The sequence below is a fragment of the Zosterops lateralis genome (assembly GCF_965231275.1).
Source record: "Zosterops lateralis genome assembly, chromosome: Z".
In the NCBI taxonomy this organism is placed as follows: domain Eukaryota; kingdom Metazoa; phylum Chordata; class Aves; order Passeriformes; family Zosteropidae; genus Zosterops; species Zosterops lateralis.
In genome coordinates, this window is record NC_139800.1 from 48,421,360 (window position 1) to 48,443,961 (window position 22,602).

The following is a 22,602-nucleotide window of genomic DNA, read 5'->3' on the forward strand; positions in this document are numbered from 1 at the left end:
GGTCTCGCAGCACGTCTGCATCCACCACCGGGTGGTTCTGCAGCTCGGGAGAGAAGTCCTCTGATGGCAGATGGCATTTGCTGCTCCTGCCTACCCCACCTGCTGTCCCCCTCTGCTTGCTTGCCTTCCGTGGGTCGCATCACCCTGATGGATCACTTTCTTCCCGAAACCCATCTGAAACGCCCTATATTATCGTAGTTATTTTCTCGCGACTGCAGCTGCCCTCCTGCCCCCCGCCCGGGCCCCGCCCCGCCGCCACCGCCGCAGACCGGCCCGGCAGGAAGCGCGGGGCGGCGGCCACCGCAGGTATTCCCGGCGGGGTCGGCGGCTTCCCTCGCCGCCGCTCCGCCCCCTCCCGAAATCCCCGACCGGCGAGCGGCTCGGGTGCCCCCCGCCCCAGCCGGGCGGTGGCACAAGCGGTGCCAGGCTCCGGCCAGCCCGGTGCCAGGCTCCGGCCGCCTTCGCTGGTACCCGCGCGGTGCAGCTGCGCTGGGAGGCGCCGGGAGGGGCGGTGGGGGCTGCCTTGGGCTGGTCGCACCAGCAGCTCCGGAAAGCTTTATGCAGGGTCCGCCCCGATACGTTTTCATTGGTGAGTCAGTGTCAGGGCAGCTTTCTGCTAAATGTGTCTTCCAGACAACTCCCCGGCAGCGACTGGACCCAAGAAAACCTGAGACAGACGCTGCTTTTCTGTTGCTGCTGGATTTATTGGAGGCTGTGGGTAGCAGCAATAGCTCTATGCCAGGAGACGGTGACTTCCAGGAGCTCCTCTCTACTTCCCTTAAGGAGGTGAGGTCTTCTCTAGAGGTCTTTGAATGCTCTGACATGATTCCTTATAACTTGGTTCTTGAACCTAATGCTTACTAAACAACCTAAATTAAATTACCTAAAATGCTTGCTTGGTCCTGTTCGTGGTGTGGACCCATGGACCATCACGCTGGCAAGAAGCAGAAGTGTGATGGAATCTTCAGAGGGTACAGAAGATACTTGTACTGACATAAAAGCCTCAGTGTCTGTTTGGGAAAGTTGAAAATGTTTGTTCCTCCTGATGATATTTCCTTTGTGACAAGCAAAATTAGATTGCAAATGAAGTTTCTTTGTGTGTTTCAGAAGCTTAGTTGAGGCAACACCTTCTCCAGGAGTGCTGCTTGTTGGCATTTGTGGATGTGTTCAGCACCACGATCCACAGTGTCAAGGGAGTGAACTAAAAGAACTTAAGCAGCTTTTCACAAAGAGTGAACATTATTGATAATTGTCTGTAAAGCTAATGTGGAAACAGGAGGGGGCAGCAATAAACATGATGAGGCTTAGCCAGTGCTCGGATGGATAAACCTTCTTTCAGTCATGAGGACAAGTTGTTCCTAAGAGCAGAGGAAAAAGATCGGCTTGGAAACATCTCAGTGTGCTCCATTGTATTATTCATTGACATGTTGTCATACAGCTGGATCTTGTATTGAATAGTTTTGTGTCTGCAGGTGGATTCACACTAACTTAACACTGCAGCAATTTATTTGCTCACATATTTGCCTTTGCTGTGTTACTGCCTGAAACTGAAGTTTCAAGAAATGCAAGAAATTATTTACAGACACTTTTTCTAGAGTGTTGTTAGCTTTCTTTATACAGGAGCTGTGAATATCTGCAGTTCTGAGCAAAAAATCACACCTGTCATATGGTTAAGCAATTGAAAAAGTGCTCAGAAACATGGCAAAATTGCCATCCTTGCATAAGGAAAAATTTACTTGAATGTGGGCCTGTGTAGCTGGCTACAGCTTTTACATCTGAGAGAGAGTTGAACTTGAGATTTACAAAGATCCCTTCCAGCCTGAGTTTTGTCTTTGCCTTTTATACTTCTGAGACTCAGGTGGTTACTTTGGTCACTGAGGCAACCAAGTCTCTTTTGCAACAACCACAGAATTACTTTCTCTGGTGCATAATCCATCATATGAATCCATCCTACTGGATGAAGAACTAACACGTAACATGCTGGCATTTTAACAACTATAATCAGCTGACACAAATTATTCATAAGTATGCTGAATAATGCTGGATTTTTCTCCAGATGCCATGGTTTAAAATATTAATTGAACATTCAGTCCAAATACCTGGACACACTTACCTGCAGTCCCTTGATCTGAGTACGTGCCTATCCCCAGAGCTTGTTATCTTGCTATGATCTGCAGCTGTTCCTTAACATGAATAGGGAATGCCCTGGTTATTGCTATTGATTTGGTATGCCCACAAGCTCTGCTTATTTTTCACACAAGAGATTATGGTACTGTTTCTTGGCTGCTAGTCCAGCCTAATTTAGGAATTGGAAAGGGAGAAAACAGGTATTAGAGGTTGTCTGAGCAGAGAAGGGCAGGGAGCAATGACCAAAAGTAGAGTTGGAGACCTTGGCTGGGTAGTTTGAAAGCTAAGAAGTATTTTTTGTCATATGGCAGACCTGAGCTTATTCCTTCCTTTTTTGTTGTCTGCAGGTTCTGTAACAGTGATGATATAATTGGGATTGGCTTATTTACATAGAGAATTTCCTGTTTCAATCTGTTTCCTTAAAGAGATGAAGAAAGGACCAGAAAGTGGAGTATGTACCCTAGCTGATCCAGGCAGTTTAGTGGGACCAGATCCAGACACTGACAGCAGCAATGGACCGTCAGCAAGAGAGAAAGACAAGCTTCATTCTCCTGGAGAACTGGAAAATGTACCACTGAAAACCAGCACAGAAACATCCAGAAAAAAACTCTGTGGCTATTTAAATAAGCTGGGCATCAAGGGGCCAATCAAGACCTGGAAGTCTCGCTGGTTCTTTTACGATGAAAACAAGTGTCGCTTACTATACTACAGAACTGCCCAGGACATTAATCCTTTGGGGTCTATTGATCTCTCCAATGCCAGCTTTGATTGCAAAATGGAAAATGGGGAAGGAATTTTTGAGATCAGAACACCAGCCAGAGCTTTTACTTTGAAGGTAATGAGAAATTCCCAGTCAGGACAGACACATTTGTACTAAGGTATCTCTTAGCTTGAGTTTCATTTAAAGTCCTCCTAGCTTGGATTGTGACCTCTTGGACCTAAAGTACTTGCTTTGGCAAGTCTGAGACTCCTTACCTGTGAGATGGCTGTTGTTTAACAGAGTAGGAATAAAAGCTGAACTATGTGCCAAATTAAAGTAATTGAGGAGTCCCGCAGTCCACATGTAATTTACTGAACAGAGATGTACTCCCCTGTTTAAAATGGTTGCTCCAGGAAGATTCTTTGCTAGACTTTTATTTCTGTGTAAGTCATTGTTAAAAAGCTCTGGGGACGCTTCCTGTCTAAAGCAATTGTGACATTTCTGCTTAGTCTTGGACCATAAAAAACCAAAACACTTAAAATATTAAAATTAGGTCAGTGGTCCACTGAGATTCTACCCCTTAAAGCCACACCAATGATTTCCTCTGTCCTTCCAAATCAGTGTTAGGACCAGAGGATATGGATACAGCTGACCTTTTTTTCTGCTTACTTGTGCAGGAGAGTGGTGGTCATCTCCTCAGGATATGTCTTATGTTGATGAGATGATTCCCCTCCCTTTCCTGTTTTGTGTTATGTTAGGCAATCAGCAAACAGGCAATGATGTACTGGCTGCAGCAGCTGCAAATGAGACGTTGGGAATTTTGCAACACTCAGAGCAGATTTCCTGTGGGCAGCTCCCAGCTTGTGAATGAGCCTCTGGCTGGAAGAACAAGTAGGTGTTGCACATCAGCCTTTCTTCTGCTTTCAGCAAAAGATGGTGATGAATGGTGTTCCTCATCTGGAAGTAGGCAGAAGTTTTGGCCAGGCTTTTAAATGCAGGTGCCAGCTATCAGTGCTTGTCCAGTGTTTGATGCTTCTGCCTTATTATGTATGAAAATGGGTAAGCTGCATCCTAATCCACAGCATATGTTTGGAGATTTTTAGGTGTCTTGTGATGATCTTGATTTTCCTCACACATGTGAAATGTGCACATTTGATGTATCACTCTCATAAGGCCTCTGAAATTTTGAGCAAGTATAGGTTTTTTCAGCAGTGGGCTTAAGAGATCTGTTCCTAGAAGTGGTAGTAGACACGACTGTGGATCAAGGGTACCTGATACCTAAACAGGGTATCCTCCTGTTTAGTAATGACTAGATGCACATTTTCTTTGAAACAAATAATCCCCTCCCTAGTCTGCTCTGAAAGGTTCTGGCATCTTGCTACAGCACACAAAAATTTGGTAACTGTGTGTTACTGTGCTTGCAGCATGTGATCAGCACATTAAAACTATCAAATGTGGTTTGGAATGTGGGAAGAGAACAGCAAAATTCTTCTTACTTGTATCTTTGGGCAATTAAAGATTGATTGTTTAAGGTTAGTCATGCTCATATATATGTTTGAAATCATTTGATTGTCCTTGATTTTGTTTGCACATGGAAACTTGTGTAATTTGACCTAAAATTAAGGAAGCCTACTCTACTGTCCTTGTTCCACCTGACCACTTGAACATGCATACCTGTAGTAAACTGTTGTGGCTGTCAGGTTACATGAAGGACCCAAAGACCAATGGAATTCTGTCTTGCTCATTTGCTTTTGTGTCCTATTTTGTTTTTACATTTGTAGATGTAGTTGACAATGAAGACTTTCTGCCTCTCGTGAAAACACCAACAGAAGCAGTGGGTTTAAAGGCAGCATCTTTGCCTGCACCCCAAACATATACTGCTCTGCAGAACATCTCCCTTAAGCATCCTTGGACAGAGATACAGTAAGTGCATGAAGAGAACTGCAATGTGGTTGACATGCTGGCCTGCCACTGTGTGCCTTCCTTCCTGTCATGTATTGTGTGAAATGGGATTCTTGCCTAGGTGGGAGAACTGTGAAGCACTTTTTTGGAGGCTAGTCCAGGCCAAAGTACACTTCCTGCAGGTGGGTCTTTCACATCCTCCTGTTTTGTTGCATTTCACATAATCTAGCTCTCTTAGCAAAGATCCTGGTGGCAGACCTAGGACTAGTAAACTCTCTTCAGTGTAGTCAGTGCTTTGCATACCTAGTGTGATGCATCTGCACAGCAATCTTGGAAGAGCATGTTGTGGTCAGGGTCATCTGTACTCAGTAGGTAGTCACAGAAGCCCATTAACTCTTTCCAGTGGTTTCAAAGGACCTTGAGTGTAGTGTATTCTCCAAAGCAGGAACTCCAGGGAAAAGGAGCTTGAGCTGCACAGCTGCACAGTGGCCTGACTGCCCAGCTCACTCTTGTTTGCTGAGTTTCAAGGATGTTAATAGTCCTACTGCCTGCTTCTGTCTGCTGTTGCAATGGGTAGCCCCATCAGGTTAAAAGTTACAAGTCTTGGGCAGTTACAGTTTCACAAAGACAACCTCATCCAAGTCTCTGCTTTTCCTAGTCACTTACCTACCCATAATGAAAAATGAGTAAGTGGCCATAGGTGTGGTAGGCAGCCAGGCACCTGCCAAATATTGTTTGTGTGGAAGTTACCTGTAGGTTTTTTACCACCACTGCTGCAGCTACAGTCTGATGCTTATATGAAGAAAGATTCCCCCATGAGAATTTCACGTTAGCAGCTTCATTTACAGTTAGGAAAGCAGCAGACACTGAATTTTTTATGAACCTCAAAACAAGGGACTTATTTTGTTTTAGCTGATGGACAACACATGAGGAGAAGGAGAAGACCTGTAAGCATTCTTTCTGGTATAGGTTTTACACAAAAAACTTGTACATTTGTAGTTCCTCAAAGTCAGCTGCTCTATTTTTCAGGCTATGCTTTCTCTTGTACTCACGTTGATTAAAAATAACACAAACATGGCTTTGGCCCCTGCTCCCGTGCTTTCCTTTTGTGAGCTTGAGTAACAACTGTCTCTTTCAAGTTGTATTGCTCCCCTTGTTTGATAAACATTTCTCTAAGCTCTATCACCGTCTGGCTGGGTCTTCATGAGTGTAGCACATCTGGATCCTGAGCTGCTAGTCTCACAGGGAAAACAGTGCAGCATTAGGTAAAGAAAAGTAGGAAAGTTGCATTGCATGAGTACTAACTGCAGACAACAGGAACTGAAGGTCTGCTAGTCTTACACACCAGTATGCTCTCCAAGGTCAGCAATGTCTGCTCTTCTGCTCTGGAGCCTTACAGTAGCAAGGCAAAAGAATAATAGTATCTAAATGGCAGCTTCATTTACAGTCAGAAAAGCAGCAAACACTGAGTCTTTTATAGATCTCAAAACAAGGGACTTGTTTTAGCTGAATAACAGCACAGGAGGAGAAGAAAAAGGCTTGTATGCATACTTTCTGGTACAGGTTTTACACGAACTACCTGTACATTTGTAGTTCCCCATGATTCTATAAAGTCATCTCTTAGTGCTTCTGGCAATAGCAGCAGTTGTAACAAACTGTTCCTGAGTCTGACTGCAGTTTTGTTCCTGAAACTCTTTACTACTTTTTAGTTTATGACTTTGTAAATTATCACCACCCACCTCTGCCTCTGGCTAGCTCTTCTGAGGGCAGCGACCTTCCCTAGCGAGTTGCCTCGAGTAAGGCAGCCTCAGCCCAGGTAGCGCAGGGCACCTCGGTGGATTTCAGCTCTTTTGTGAAGTCCAAGACTATCAGTCCAGACAAGGCTCTAGCTGTTGGAGGCTGCTCTTCCTGAGGGGGTGATCCCAAGCGGCGCAGAAGGAAACACGGGAGCCAGGGATGATCTCTGGGAGGCTTCTTTACTTCAGCTCTGCCGACGAACCAAAGACCCCGAAGGGCTCGGCTGTCAGGGTTTTATGCACCTACCAAAGGGGGTGGGGTTTTACCAACAGCCAATGGGGTTAGAAACTGAGGAAATGGACCAATCAGGGAGAACATTAATAAACAAATTAGGGGATTGAAACTTGGACCAATCAAGGGAAGGATACAGAACTGACCAACCAGGGAACAGAACTGGGGTAGCCAATCCGTAGCTGGGGGGTGCTCATGCACTGTCTGCTCTCCAAGGGAGTGCAGGGTGCATGACCCTTTCAATGTCCTCTTCAGAGGCAGGGGCCTCCACAGTAAATAACCTTTGGCAAGTTTATTTATTAAATGTTTCAGAGCACAGGACCTGTGGCTGCTTCAAATGTGATCATTTGTCACAGTTTTGGCTGTGTTGTAGGTAACTGAGCTCCTCTTGGCAGCTTTTCTTGGCACCTAGGGATTTTTGCAGTAAACTAAGGATAGGGATGGATGAAGGAAGCTAAGGAAAGAGGGAGAGGGAAGGAGGAGGAGAGGGAAGGATGTGGTTGATGGACTGTTACCTTTCATCCCTCTCTTTGATCTGATATGTTTATGTATAAGGCTCAAGCACATGAGGAAAGATCATATGATTTTACATTCCTGTACTGATTTTGTGGCATCTTCCTAGTTTATACCAGGTACAACCTTGCTCTCCTCAAATCCACAAATTCTGTAACAAGTTCATTTTCTCAACACATGAAGGAGATAAGTTTTGGGAGAAGGGATGGAAAGTAATGGTAGGTAAGATATTGAATAGTTTGAATATGCACTGGCTGGCTGCAGCGATCGTGACTTCTGCTCACTAGGCTGTCTTGATATCTTCTTGTTTCAGAAACACTGTCTACAATATTTGTGGCTCCAAGCAGCTGTGGGGAAACAACGGGAATGTCTTTAGCTTTGATGAATTCCAAGAGCATCCTGAGAATGTTGATGAGGAGCAAGAGGCAGAAGTGGAGTCAGGATGTGCAGGTGATTGTTATTGAGCAGTTGAGCTGAGTAGGATGCCTTCTAGCAGAGATTAGCTGGAATGGAAAAAAGATGGTGGCAAGTTTTCAAAGGATATGAAAACTCTGTTACATTGTTAAGTCTCTTCCTATGTTGTTGCTACAAAACTGACTCTTTTGGCTCTGCTTCAGCCTCCATGTGTGTCTATCTTCTCCCTCTGGAACCTTCTGCAGAGGCAAAAAAAAAAAAAAAAAAATAAATAAAATCCACAAGATTGATTTCTTTGAGGTAAAAGCGTAATTGCTGCACAGTCACAGGCCAAGTGTGTCAGCTCCACTGCAGCATACCTTTCCATGGTGGTAATAACTTCCATTTGCTGTGGTCCAGACTGATGAGCAGGGTCCAAGGTGGTTAACAGGTAACATAAACCATCACAACTTTGTTTACTGTGGGCATATCAGTGTCTGTTTTGGCTCTAATCTTGTGGATCAATTTTACACGTCCTGTCTGTCAGCCTTCTCTGTGGAACTGTTGTGAGTCCCCCTAGCAAGACTTGGGAGTCCATAGTAACAAAGCAATTCTGTGTAAATTAAATCTATCTCCCCTCAGTTAAAGAAGGAACCCTGGAAGATGGGAGGATGGGGCCCAGGCTGAACTGGATTAGGAAAACCAAGTGGATGAACAGTGGCTTCCAAGGCTCTGAAGAATTGTCAAGGGAGAAGAATTCAGTGGATAAAGTGAGTGTCCTTCAACAACAGATTCTGACACTCACCGAGGAAGTCAAGTCACAGAAGGTGAGTGTGTTGAAGAGACTGCTATTTCTAAGGGTCACAGGGACTCCCTTACACATTGGTGTGACAGAAGCACTGAGAAGTGCTCAGCAGGCAGTAACTGGAGACTTGAAGTTCCTGGTATTACCTGTGTGTGCCTGTGTGTGCCCAGCACAAAAGAAGACCTGCAGCCATTTCTAGGAACTGCAGCTAGGTGTAAGAGGGAGGTAAAACAAATCCAGGTGTACTCTGCTGTTGCCTTGCTTGTGCACCTCTATTGCTCACTTAGTACAGTCCTGAATACTGTGACACTGGTGAGAACTGCCAGGTGGAGTCATGGTGTTAACAGCAGGTCATTCTTTTTGAGCAGTGACCCACCTTTAAGATGTGATTTGACTGTAGAAGTCAGGCATGGGTCACTGCAAGGTCTGTCTCTCATGAATGATAGTGTTCTTCAAAGCATGGAGCAATGCCAAGTTCTCTGTTCATGATGCCAGTAGCTCTTCCAGCAGTAGAGGCAGGAGAGCCAAATCCCATGTTGGGCAGTCAGTTGCATTCTTAATTTGCTTTCTTAAGTTTCTGAGATGCCAGAGACTAAATCAGCAGCATGTTGTGGGGCAAGGTTCCATGCCTTCATGCAGGATAGAGTGAGGGAGGACTCTGGCAGAAGGAAGGTTAAAATGGATATGCAGTTTCCTTCTGGTAGCACGGGTAGTTGCAGACTGCACTATTTCCCTCCCATTTTACCACACTCCTGGCCAGATCTCCATGCTCTCTGCTGAGCTTCCCAAGAAAGACTGTAGGAAAGCTGGAGTTCAGACAGCGTGGGTGGCAGCTTTTCTGCCAGCAATCCATGTCAATCAAATCTGTGAACTGCTGCAGAGACCTTTTGGGCCCAGCTCGGAGAGCAGAACTTCTCACTGTGATGTCACTGTATTTTCAAGATTTCTGCACTGTTTTCCTTCTGAAAGGAGTCAATTTCAAGGTATTTCACTGTTGGGTCTCTGCTGTCCATAAAGCTATTGCCATGGACAGCACAGTGATGTGATGGCTTTGCATTCCCTTTCCAGGAACTGGTCAAACTTCTCCACAAAGCTCTTGAGGCAGCCCAGCAGGAGAAGCGAGTATCTAGCATGTATCTCACTGCAGCAGAAGATAAGGACAGGCTGGAGCTGGTGCGCCACAAAGTGAGACAAATTGCAGATCTGACAAGTCGACTGGAAGCTCTTGAACAAGAAAAGAAGGAACTGGAGCAGATACTGACTTTGAGAGACAGCCATATCCAGGAACTCAAAGAACATGTGCAGCTTCTGATGGAGAAGAACCATGCCAAACAGGAAGTCATTATGACCTTGACAGAGCAAATGGCCCGAGAGCCCTCTGACCCCCTGCAAGAAGCCAACACTATCACTGTAGAGACATTGTATAAGCAGCAAGAGGAGATTGAGCATCTGAAGGTGTGTGACATGGCCCAGGTCTTTTGGGCCCATTTTTATGCTCTCCCATTTAGGTTGAGTGGGAGGGTGCTCTTTGTGGTAAGCACAGAATATACTTCTGCTGGTTGCTCCATCTGTCTCCAAATGAGGAATGCTGGAAGGGGCTCACCTGATGCCAACAGGGTACTGAAAAGCATCTGGGTCAGCTTCAGCTTAGAGCCTGTTTTGTTTGACTTCCTGTCATCATTCAATACCTGCCACTTTCTTTTCTTTCGTTTCACAGCTGCAGCCTGACTTGCTGCTTTCACTTACTCCGTTGCTCTATGTTTCTCTCTTGCAAATGGTTTTCCTATACATCCTGGTTCTTTCAGATGCAGGCTGTTCTATGTGTACAGCTGACAGGGGTTAGTGTGACGTGGAGAATTGCCAAAAGAGCCACTTTCTGTGGAGAGTGTTCATTTTTCCTGCCAGCCAATTTTAATGATTTGTTTCATTAAAACAAAAACAAAAACAAACAAACAAACAAAAAACCCAAAAAAACCCCCAAAAACCAAAAAAACCCAACACAACCCAAAAAACCCAACCAAAATTAAGCCACTTAACCTAACAAAACCCAAACAAAATGCATACATTCTTACCCTTATTTAAGTGCATCTCTGCCTTTATATGATCTGTATCTCTCTGTGTTTTTAAGTATATATATACATTTAGCATTTTCAAATGTCTTGTTGATACATGACAATATTATGCCTTGATTTCCTTTGTAGGCAGTATTTGTACTGGAGACTCCTGTCTGCTCCTCAGAACACAGAATTTTTGAGCTATTTTATTGTCCTTAACATAATCTGATGTCCCTGAAAGGGAAGGAATTGCAAATCCCTCAAGAACTCTCCTTGTGTGACTGTTTTGCTTTATGACAGGATGACATTGATGCATACAAAACCCAGAACCAGTTTCTCAATTCAGAGATCCACCAGGTTACTCGACTCTGGACAAATGTTGCTGAGAATGAAAAAGCCCTTCTGATGAAGGTAAGGCCAAATGACATTTTTTCCTTGGTGTGAACTGTTACTAATTTATTTTCAAAGTTGGCACCAGAATAGATTTTGATGCACAAGGAATAAGCTTTTTTTGTGCTTTTTTTTTGTGACCTCTTTACTGCTTTGTGTTGTTCCCAGATTAGACGATCATTTTAATTCTTCGACAGAAGTAAAATACCTGTGAAGATCAGTCTTAAAGGTGCTGAAACTTAACCCAGATTTCTGCATTTCAGCTATACAAATAAAAAAGCAACACTGTGTAGGCAATCACAAAAGTTTCCTGAGAGCTGGCAGACTGAGTCCTGGCTCCATCTAGTCATGGTTTCTCTGCTGGACTTGGCACTGCCAGGTGGCAGCACACTTGAGGTCCTGCAATTAGATCAGAGTTCTTATGTTTTGCTAAGTTGTATTTTTATCTCTAGCTGTGTAAATGTGAAAAACCTGGTTACTCTCAGACTTGTCTAATCCTATTTTCTGATTTGGAACCACTTTCAAGGCTGGAGGTATGTGCTGGCATTTGTTCTGTGGATTTTGCCCGGGATTTACTTCCTGGGGTTTAAGGTATTGTTGTGAATGAGTGTCTTAGGTTGCTTAAAGAATCACTGGCAAAAGTTAGGCTAAGCAGGTTCAATATTGAAGTGAAAGCATGGAAAAGGTCGTTGCCAACGTTCACTCTACTACTTATTAGATGGTTAAGGCACACAAAGATAAAATAGTACTAAAACCTATAATCAGTCAATCTAAAACTAAAATCAGTTAAAATCTATGTGGAAGCTGGGGATGGAAAAAAGGATGGGAAAGCTTTAGCATAAAAGGAATAAGGGAGGCCCTCCCATAGAGCCACAAGGTTCAGTGTGGACTTCTGTGCAAAACTTAGCTCTGGACTTGAACCATAGTTTGGACCTAAAGATTTTAACAGCACTTAAATAATGGCTGAATTTAAACAATTTACAAAAGATTGTATTGAATTTACTGCAATCACAACCATAACTCACTTACTGGCCTAACTTACTTACTAACATAAAATACTTAAGAATCTAAGATTCCAGGTACATTTTCTGTAGTAAATTCACACAACCCCCGGGTACGTACAAGGTACCTGTTCTTGTATTCTCCCTCGAGCTCAGTGAATTACTCATGTCAGGTGTCTGCATCTTCTCAACAGGCAAAGGTTTGAGCCTCAAGGACTGTGGGTATTGGCTCAGGCTTTGTTATCATTGTTTGGCAGTGGTCCCTCAAGTACAGGAAATCTGGGAGTTCTCTGGCTCTGAGAGGCCCCAGTCAAAGGGAGGTTGCTGGTTACAGCCCACTGTGATGCAGGAGAGCTCAAAGGGTCTCACTTAGGACCACTGTTTATAGGCTCACAAGAGAATTGCCTTTAGTCATGGTAATTTGCCATCCTGGCTGCAATTGGTAACTTTCTTTCAAGATTTGGTGACAAAAATGTTCTTTGACTTGGGTTTGCAAGAAAAAAATAAGTTTCCAATGGTGTTTGTTAAAAACAGAAGCTCATTAGACCAATTAGCACCAATTCCTGGGAGCAGACAGAGTTTCTGATAAGCACAAGAGGTTAGCCCAGTGCTGTTCATCAAGACTGAGGCCTAACAAGCATTTCTGATGGGGGAATCCGATGGCCTTAGATGAGAGAATGCACCACCACAGGCATATCTTCACAGTCATGGATTCTTGTACAGGCAAAAAGTTGCTTCTGGAGTGTTATTGGCATTCTTACATCTGTTTGCTTACTAGTTCTTTGAAACCCTGGCTTCCTCCTAACTTACTGCCCTCTCATCTTGAGACTTCTATAACCTTCAAAAAGGAAGTAATAATACCAGCCTAGTATGTTCAATGTGAGTCAAAATGCTGGTTAAAGTGGTAGTATGAAAGAAACCATGCTCCTTTCTGTCCCTTCTATATGCAGCCTAATTCTCTCTGTGGTTTCTCTTTCAACTTCTGCTTCCTACTGAACAGGAGTCTTCACTGAGCTTCCTGTAGAACTGGGTGAGTTGTCACCTGTGTGGCCTTAGTTCCCCACTTGTGGAATGCACTAATAATCCTCATTCATTTTTCTGCTTTCTCTGCCCAGGACCAAGGTGGTGGCAGGTACTGTCCTGCTGTTTGATCTCAGTTGGGCTTCCTGTGCATGAGAAATGATGTGTACGAGTGCCATGGAACTGGGGATGCTGAGGGGCATGTTGTCACCTAGTCCGTGGTGCTACCATGTATCCTGAAAATGGTATACTTATAGCTCAGTCACTGGAGCAGTATGTTTTATCAGGATACAGCTCATGTGGCATAGAGGACTTGTCTGAGGATGTGGGAAAAGGACTGCAGAGAACTCACATGCAGTGCTGGCTCTTCAACTGTGTTCTTAGTTGTGCTGGTGGGGTGTGGCCATCCACTGATGCAATGCAGTAGTTAAAGGAGGTGATGATGTAGTAGGTCTTTGACTCAATAAGCAACTTCTGTTGCATGCTAGCTACTGCAGCTTGTGCTTGTTCACAGACCATGGTGATTCATTTCATGGCTGCAATTCCACTGATTGTGGAAAACTACTAAATGTGTTTCCTGGGGCTTTGCTCTTCAGAAGTCTTTATATGCAGACCAGGCCAGTAGAGCCTAGTGGCAATGCAGGAAGGACTACCTCTGAGTGAGCTCTTTCCTTCTTGTTTCCCTATCAGTGTGCCTGCCTGCAAGCAAGAAACTGCCAGATGGAGAGCAAATACCTGACAGTCTTGAGAAAGCTGCAGGAGGCTGTGCCTGGCCTGCCCAACTCCTATGCTGAATTGGTGAAGAACCTCATCCAGGAAGCTCTCCAGTGGGATGTAAAGGAAGAAGCAGAAGAAGGTTTTAACTTGAACCCTGTAAGGTAAGAATTGAGAACATGGGGATATTTGCAGCTTTGTAGAAGCCTCTCTGCAAAGGGAAGTGTGCAGGCAAGATACATCTACAAATATTTTATAGCAGGAGCCTACGTTTGTGTTTATGCCTTCCTGCAAAGTCAGGGCCCCTGTTCTGTAGGAGTTCCTGGTTTGTTTTTTTTTTTGTTTGGTCAGTCTTGCAGGTACTCCAGGTAGCTTTGGAGATGAGACACTTGAGGCCAGGCCTGGCCTCTTTGCCAAGAATATGATGGTATCTTACAAGTTTCCCACTCTGTGGACAGATGGTGCACAAACCCTTGACAAGCTGTACTGTCTGTACTCGTGGTGTGTTCTGATCAGTAAGAGATTTGCATTGTGTACAAGGAGACATCAGAAGGGAGTGTGGATCTCTGTTCTTTGATCTGATGCCTCTAAGCCTTTCCAGTCCACTCCCACAGAACTGTCTCTGCACTGGGACAGGGTAGGGAGAAGGTACACAAGGGGAGCTCGGTATTTCTTTAGGGGGGTCTGATGAGGTTGGTCTGCAGCTCAGAGCAAAGTTACACTTGAATTGGTGTGTGTATGCCAGTGCTGCAGGCTCTCATTTGTCTTCAAGGCTCTGAGCTAGGCTGTCACATGTAGCTGCCAGAGAAGTGAAGGAGGAGTACTGTTACCTACGAGTGTTTGAGATCACTTTAAAAAAATCACTAGCAAGAGTATCAGCAAAACCCAGATTTAATAATAAGCGACAGCACAACAAAGTGAAGTTGAGGCCTAACGAGCATTTCTCAGATCTCAGTCCAGCCTGGAAAGGGAGGGGGGTGGGGTGTGCATGCCCACAAGTACCTGTGCTCTGCTATGGGTGATGTGAGCTTGGCAGGCTGTTGCTGGCATGACCCCAAGCAGTAAGTGTCCTTGACACAGGTACCAGCACTGTCTTTTGAACTAAACACTGTCTTGTGTCCCTCCAGTGAGTATGATGAGTATGGGTTTATGACTGTGCCTGACTATGAAATTGAGGACTGGAAACTCCTGGCCAAAATCCAAGCCCTTGAGATAAAGTCCAACAAACTGCGGAGTCAGGAGATAGTGGAGAAGCCCCTCCGTGACAGATGGAATAGTTTTGGAGAGCTGAGCCCTTCTGCAGAGCTGAAGAGTCTGATCCGAAGCGGCATTCCTGTGGAGCATCGGCAGCGGGTGTGGAGGTGGATGGTCAGCCGGCACTGCTGCCCTGTGCCTGGCCACTACCACCGCCTGCTGGAGCAGAGCAGGAGCACCGAGCACCCTGCCTGCCGGCAGATTGAGCTTGACCTGCCCCGCACACTGACCAACAACAAGCATTTTTCCTCTCCCACCTCCCAGCTCATCCCCAAGCTCCGGAGGGTGTTATTGGCATTCTCCTGGCACAATCCTGCCATTGGATACTGCCAGGGATTGAACAGGTGAGGAGCCAGGTGTGCTCCATCTTCATGAGATGGCATTGAAAAGGTGTAGACATTCTCTTGACTATGATTCAAGCAGCCTCAGGCTCTTGCCTCTCTACAGTTCTGTCCTAGCTACAGGTGTTTCCTTGGAGAATTCTGCATTTGGTGACTTATTTTTCATCCAGTGTTGTTACTGGGATCCAGCAAGCAGCAGGATGCACTTGTGTGGCATCTCTATAGTTCCAGAATAGGAAAGAACAGCTATAGGAGGAAGAGTGAAACAGTACCAGAATAAGACCACAAGGCTGCGGCTGAATTTTTAAGTAGTAATGTAAAGTAGTAAAGCATAAGAACACCCTGGTGATTCCCTTTTTTGCTGAGAACAGTTGGAGGAAATGTTGGGAACTGTTAACATGTGAGGGAGTTGCAGCAAATGACACAAAGAGAGACTGAGGAAACCATGGTCGTTCTGCCTGGAAAAGAGGAGATTCAGAGAATATAAAAGCTTCTTTCACTTCTCAAAGAAGGCTATAGGAAAGATGAACCTAAATTTCTTGCAAACATAAATTTCTTAGAATTCTGCTTGCAAACAGAAAAGGCACTAGGCATGAGCTGTAAGAAGGGAATTTCTAGTTGGACCTTTTTACATGAAGAAGGTCTTGTGTAAGGTATTTATTCCTCATGATCTTTGGATGGTCTTCAGAAAGACAATAGAAGCTTTCCTCCAGAGAGCCCTTAATATAAGATATCTTCTTTCTAGTGTGTCTAAAAGGCAGTAAATCAGAGCTGAAGGAGGTTGAGGCTGTGAAAGAATGGGTAGAGAGATGAACTATATCACATAGTATGAAGTACCTCTGTGTGACCTCTTTCCTGTATTGAAATAGTGCAAATCACACTACTAACTTCAGCAGATCTACAGAACATTCCATTAACTGGGAAACCTGGCTTTGTCACACCAGTTCCACATGTTCTGACAGAGCCACATGGGAAAGAAAATCACATCCCTGTGGTTCCTTCAGAAACAGACCACTTGCCTCTGTCTGGCTGTCCTGCTACATTTGTTATTTTGGATGCCGATGGAGCTGGAGACATGCAAAAAGAAGTCTTGCATTCTTCAGTTCCTGTGTTGATGACTCCTCCTGCAGCACTGAATTCCCTCACCATGTCTTGTCCATCACAGATTGGCAGCTGTTGCTCTCCTGGTCCTAGAAGATGAGGAAAGTGCCTTCTGGTGTCTGGTCTATATTGTGGAGAACCTAATGCCGGCAGATTACTACAGTGACACACTAATAACATCACAGGTGAGCTGAGCACCCTCACATCTGCTTGGACTCTCATACAGTGATTTACAGTAAAGATTTAAAAATGAATAGTCATCCTGCTGTGTGTTTGATTTCTCACAGGATAGTGATACCTCCTTGCAATGCCTTCCATTGCAGAGGTGCTGGAGACTTGAGAGTACAAAATTGTTACACTCACAGGATCAGCACACACAGAGCAGCAAAATTGGTCACCAGCTCTAGGAAATGGGGTACCACTCCCAAGTAGTAACATGAAAGTTAGGTTAGTCAGAAGGAAAGTGCCCATTAATTGTCCAGTTACTTATTATAAAGAAGTCTTAAAAGAGGCAAAACAGCAAATTCTGGTATGTATAGACTGAGTATGAGGAAGGCATAATTTTGCATCCCTTCAGATGATGTTTTTGAAACTGCACTCTATCTTTGGAGTGCCATATACATGTGGACGAAAATGCTGAGATTTTTATATTCACTGTATTTGCCTCAGTTCATGATTAAGCATGGTGTTCTCACTCTGGGGCTCTCTGCACATCAGAAAAAAATCTGGCCTTTTGATGTCAAATGTGCTGCGAATAAGTTATCCACCTGATTCAAAATCACTGCATTTCAGGGTTTTCAGTGTGTCTTGTGTCAGATATATTATGTCCTCCCAGGCAGACAAAGAGACAAGCCACCTCCCATATAGTTTAATGAAATTGTAATTGTGTGCCCATACAACCCACACCCATCAGGGCTCAGTTGGGTAAGCCTGCCTGCGACCTTGATGTCTCTGTTATGTGTGGTTCTTCCAGAGAAAAAAGAGTTGGTTTTATTTGTGGGCCCACAATAGAGGAGGCTTCAAGGGTTAGTGGCTGAGAGTGACTGATGATGCCACTGAATTTGCTGACTAACATTTACTGGGCCAGTGGTGTGGTGGTGGAGAGGCCACAGAATGGGGAAACAGTCAAATCACTGTGAAGATAGCAAAATGTCTATTCAGAGGAGGTTGTGTTAGCTGTGGGATTTAATAGACATCACTCAATACTCAACAAGTAGAGACTGACAGGGAAAATGTGACAGACTGAAGAGGCTCGCCTACATTTGGTGAGAAAACACTGCCAGCTGAAAGTCTTGTTTAGAAAGAATTTCTGACCTCATGGTTGATATCTGAAAGTCTAGCCAAGACCCATGTAAAGAGGAACATCTAAGGTGATGCTTTGTGGGTTGGCTTGATAAAGTGAGTTGGCTGGAAAACTTAAAATTGCAAATTTTAAAGATAAAGCATATTACCTACATGGTTTATACCCCTATGCCTATACAGCTAAGTGGGCTGACACACCTGGGGCATTAATATGATATGGCAGAGGGAATCCCTAAACATGATCCTGCTCTTTAGCACTTACCCTTCAGAAAGCACAGCTCTGCTGAGATGAAACCTTTATAAACCTGGATCAAGGATCTGACTGACTGTATATCTGTGTTTTGGAAAGCACAGAAGTACTCAGACCACAAAGAAAAGCTTAAGTGAGAAGATCAGGTTCTGCTTGCAAAGTCAGAGGTATTCCAGGTTTTCAGTCTGTCGGGCCATGTAAAGTCATTCAGACCTGGGCAGGTATCACAGAAAATCCTGGTAAGACCAATGCAGGAACATGTGTCAGATTTTCCCTCTTGACTTTGAGAAGGGAAGGAATATGATTCTTTGAGAAGAATGTATGTTTCTCTACTTGTATCTTGACCTTGTTTCAGCTCCATGCCTTGCACTGGATGCCATATACGAGTACACTGCTCAGTGAGTTTGAAGGGTTGGGAGACAAAGCATGCTCTGCTCTTCCTAGAGTGTGGTTCACCAGAAGGCAGCACTAGTGATGACCCTGGCATGCAAGGGCCATTGTCCTGTTGCACCACTCCTCTCCTCCAACAGCAACACTGCTCTTGACTTCATTATTTTCTTTTTTGTCAATTTTAGGTAGATCAGAGAGTCTTCAAAGACTTCCTGTCCGACAAGCTGCCTCGCCTTATGGCTCATTTTGAACAGTATCGGATTGATGTCTCACTCATTACCTTTAACTGGTTTCTGGTGGCCTTTGTGGACAGCCTGGTCAGCGACATCCTCCTGCGAGTGTGGGACGCCTTCTTGTATGAGGGAACTAAGGTGCAACACTCAGTCTAGGCCTTCATCCCATCTTTACCACCTCTGTGGCATAGTGACAGGGTGATGGGCATACACATCTATCAAAGATATGTGGGTTGAACCGCGTGTCCTACCCTGCCTGTTTGGTATTCAAGCCCCTGTTTTCTATGTACTTGCTGCTAGTACGCCAACCTAGTCCCTGATTCTGTGCACTTGGTACTTTTTAGCAGGTAGCTGTGCCATAAAACACAGCTCTGATAGGCTATGATGTCTCCTGCTCTGTGACACAACGGAGAATATTACAGATAAAGGGAGCGTAAGATAGGCAGTGTCTGAAAATGTGAGTCCTGCATTGTCCCTGTGCATAGGGAGAACTGGAGAACCCTTGTGAAATCCCTGTGGGATCCTTTTGTAGAGCCTGGTATTCTCTGGGGTTGCAAATTAGCCAACAGATGGTCATTCTCTTGAGATTAGCTCGGTACTCCTTTAGGCCTGCCCTAGTACAGACTATTGAGAGCAGAAGTAACTCTGGATCTAGTCGATACTGCAGTGTTGTGTGCTGACACCATCTTTTATGCCAGGATGGCCTGGACCTTCAGTTCCTTAAAACTATACACTTAAATACCTTTCAACCCTCCAGGTCATTTTCCGGTATGCTCTTGCGATTTTTAAATACAATGAGGAGGAAATCCTAAGAATTCATGACAGTGTGGAGATCTACCAGTACCTACGCTTTTTCACAAGGATGATCACGGATGGCAGGTAGGACTTTGAGTTGTAGACAAGCTTCCATTGCGTATTTGTACTTGCTTGTCTGTCAGGTCAGCTTAACAATAGTTGTGACTAGTTTAGTAAGAGTTTATTAAGAGAGATGCATGTGCATTGATAGGTCTGTGAGACATGCATCCGTTTGTCTCTTTTTGACTTTCCTTACTTAAAATCTTGGCTTGGGCAAAGGCACGCTACAGCAGAGGAAGCCATAAAGTCAGCCTCCTTGTAGCAGCTGGTACTTGTGCCATTGACTGCTGAGTGTCTCTCAGCTGTTGTTGGGGTGTTTGGGAACACAAGCACAGCCTATGACCTTGAATGATAACATGTGCCTGAGATGAAGATTTCTGTGATCAGAAGAGCTCAACATCAGGAGTATTCCTCCCTGACAGGCCATCAGAATTGGCATCTGATCCATTGTCTCCTAAATGATGACTGCACACCGTTACCTTAAAAGGTGGGATGGTATAAGTGTATGTGAAGTACTGCTTGGGTTGGTGTTTGTGTGGGAAAGAATTTCTTTAAGACACTGCTGTTTGGTGACTTCTAAGCTCAGAGAGCTGAAGTCTGAGGCCCTACTCTTTAATACCCCAGAATGTTCTTGCCATATCTGTTACCATGTGTTACTAGCCAGTAAATAAGTTGACCAGAGCTGTCCTTTCTGTTGTAGGAAGCTGATGAACATTGCCTTCAATGACTTAAACCCCTTCCCCATGAAACTGCTGAGGAACCGTCGGTCAACGCACAGGGAAGAGCTGGAGGCAGAACTGTGTGAACTTCAACAGATCAAGGCAGCCTATGTAAAAGAGAGAGCAGAGCAGGGACCTCAGGACCTGGAGGAGGTTGTTAGTGAAGAGGAAGAAGAGAGCTAACAAAAGAGAGTTTGTCCTCCCTCCCATCTTGTAGAAGGTCATTAGTAGCAACTGTCAGTAAGAAATGGACCAGAGGGGGAAGTGTGGTCACAGGAGTTCATCTGCCCCAGTAAGCAAGGCTGTAGTTATGGGACCATTTGGAGACCAAGTCAGACTTTAGAATGGATTGGAAGGTGTCAGAGGAGTTTTAACCTTTTCTGTACTTCTCCCCATTTAGCCCATCCTGTTCTGTGTAGTTTAGGATTACAGCTGAGGGTGCAAAGGAAATATCAGTTGTGGTGTCGTGACAGGAACTGACATGGTGCAAAAGACTCAACCAAGCAGTGCTTTTTATGCATTTTCTGATGGAGGCTTGAATGAGATCTTTATCTACAAGTAAAATCTCCAGAATAATGAGCCAAGAATACTCCCTCATTGTTACCTAAAGCTTCTGAATTGGTCAGGAAAAAAACCTTCTCTTAGAGGGCATGGTGGCTTCATTGTCTAGCCTGTCAGGAGTGTGTGTGTTTAACACTGTTTCTGATCAAGACTGTCTCCAGATGAGTGTTAGGTCTGTGGAGGTTCTGAAAGATGAGGACATCATCCCATGGGACTCAGGCAAGGAAACAGATTGTGGGAGAGTAGAGTTGCTTCTCCAGTTTGGTACCTGTAGGGAGTTCATGGGAGCACAAGGTATGTCTCTTGCTTGGCTGGGAAATGTTGGGAGCTTTCTCTCCTCATTGTTTAGCTTTGAGGCCCTGGCATCATTCTGTGCTGGTGAGTTTGCTCCATAGAGGAAATCTGATCTCTGTATGAAACCAACCACAGCCTGCCTGCAGGCAGAACCTAGTGTTATGTGGACTTTTCCTGGGGATGACTGGATTTTCTGATAGTCTCACTCTCTCCCCTACAATTACAGTCCTTCTGTGCTGGGTCTTTACATAGATATCCCTGTCTCTTAACTCCCATTCATTATGGGAGGGACAAGGGCTTTTCTTTAGGAGTTTATAACATTTAAGGTGTTTTATCCATGGCATATGACTGGTAGTGAACCTGAAAACCTGGGAACAAGGTCACAAAAGATGACTTGATATTCTTTAGAAAAAAACCCATTAATGTCCCCTGAACCAAGGAACCATGGGTCTAGCACAAAGAGATGCCCTATCTACTCTGGAAATGAGGTCTGATAGCCTTCTGCCTGCCTCCCAGGCTTGCCCATCCCCTGGATCAGATACCCTACCTGTGCAGCTCAGCCCTCCACAGACCCAGGATGAGTCAAGTATTTAGATTAATACAGTTTATTTTCCTTATGCCAAATCCTGCTGCTCCACTTTCCTGCTGACCAGTGCATTACTCCAGGTGTGCCTGTAGTGCTGGCACTGACAGCATGCAGCAGACAGCATGCAGCTATAAGGGGGGCTCTCCTCTATGTTTTTAGACTGACCTTGAACCCAAGTGGATTATGCCTTCTTTAAACATCTTGTGGTTGCAAACTCAACCCTTCAAGTTGTCAGTGGTTGCAAAGGAAGGAAAGGGGGGCATTCATAGCCCACAGTGTTTTTAGCCCTGTGGGCTGTAGTCAAGATGACAGGCTCTGGGGGAAACAGTGACTGAGAGTTCCTCTGTGGAATAGACATGAGACATATGGTCTGCTTCACTGGACAAGTCAGCCAGTTTGAATGAATTATAGAAGACTGAGATGGGAGAGACCTGTGGAGGCCAACCACACAGCAGAGAAGTAATCAAAATGGAAGCGAAGTTCTCAGAAGAGTGGACAGATCCCCTGAATGTCACTGAGAGCTGCACACATTGAAAGTGTGGGATGAGAGGAAAATGTTACTGGAAGCCTACTACAATATCTCAAAAAAATGAACTAATTTTCAAACTGCCACCTAGATAGGGAAGTCTAAAAGGCAGAAGGTTTTTCTTCACAGATGACACTGCTAATCTAATTTATTTATACTCTTATGTTCATGGGTGCACACACAGGTTTGCTGTTGTTACAGATATTATCTTCTAAATCAAGACCATGAAAATTAGAAGTTTACTTACAATTTTATTTCCTAGAGCTTTCTACAAAAGCCTAAAAATCTTTCCTCCTGACTTGCCCTTATGTTTATTAATAAAGGCATTTGAAACATGTATTGTTAGACTAAACCACAGCCTAACATATGTCTACAGTATATAATAAACATTGGTCTATGTACATAAACTCTTCTGAAGTAGGCATAAGAATCAAGGTGTTGACCCTGATGGGGAATTCTGAAAATAATTTTTAATTGAAAGTGGAAGGGAAGGACGTATGAGGATTGCTATTAAGTTTCTTTTCTTTAGTGTCTTTCTCAGCT

General features: G+C 44.4%; 1 protein-coding gene across 5 annotated transcripts; it reads left to right on the forward strand.

Annotated features, from left to right (window-relative positions):
• The first annotated feature begins 273 nt into the window (after positions 1-273).
• TBC1D2 (TBC1 domain family member 2) lies at positions 274-22,602 on the forward strand. Of its 5 annotated transcripts, none has more exons than XM_083883498.1 (15): positions 274-306; positions 634-786; positions 2,475-2,962; positions 3,586-3,718; positions 4,609-4,750; positions 7,584-7,720; positions 8,306-8,490; positions 9,537-9,923; positions 10,823-10,933; positions 13,624-13,811; positions 14,775-15,245; positions 16,408-16,528; positions 18,471-18,656; positions 19,276-19,397; positions 20,074-22,602. In XM_083883498.1, the coding sequence occupies exons 3-15, from the start codon at positions 2,555-2,557 to the stop codon at positions 20,273-20,275; spliced, it is 2,793 nt and encodes a 930-aa protein (XP_083739624.1). In that variant the 5' UTR covers positions 274-306; positions 634-786; positions 2,475-2,554; the 3' UTR covers positions 20,276-22,602. The 5 variants fall into 5 exon arrangements, with proteins under 5 accessions (XP_083739624.1, XP_083739626.1, XP_083739628.1 ...); XM_083883500.1 differs by having other exon boundaries at positions 2,553-2,962; XM_083883502.1 differs by lacking the exon at positions 20,074-22,602 and adding an exon at positions 19,796-19,948.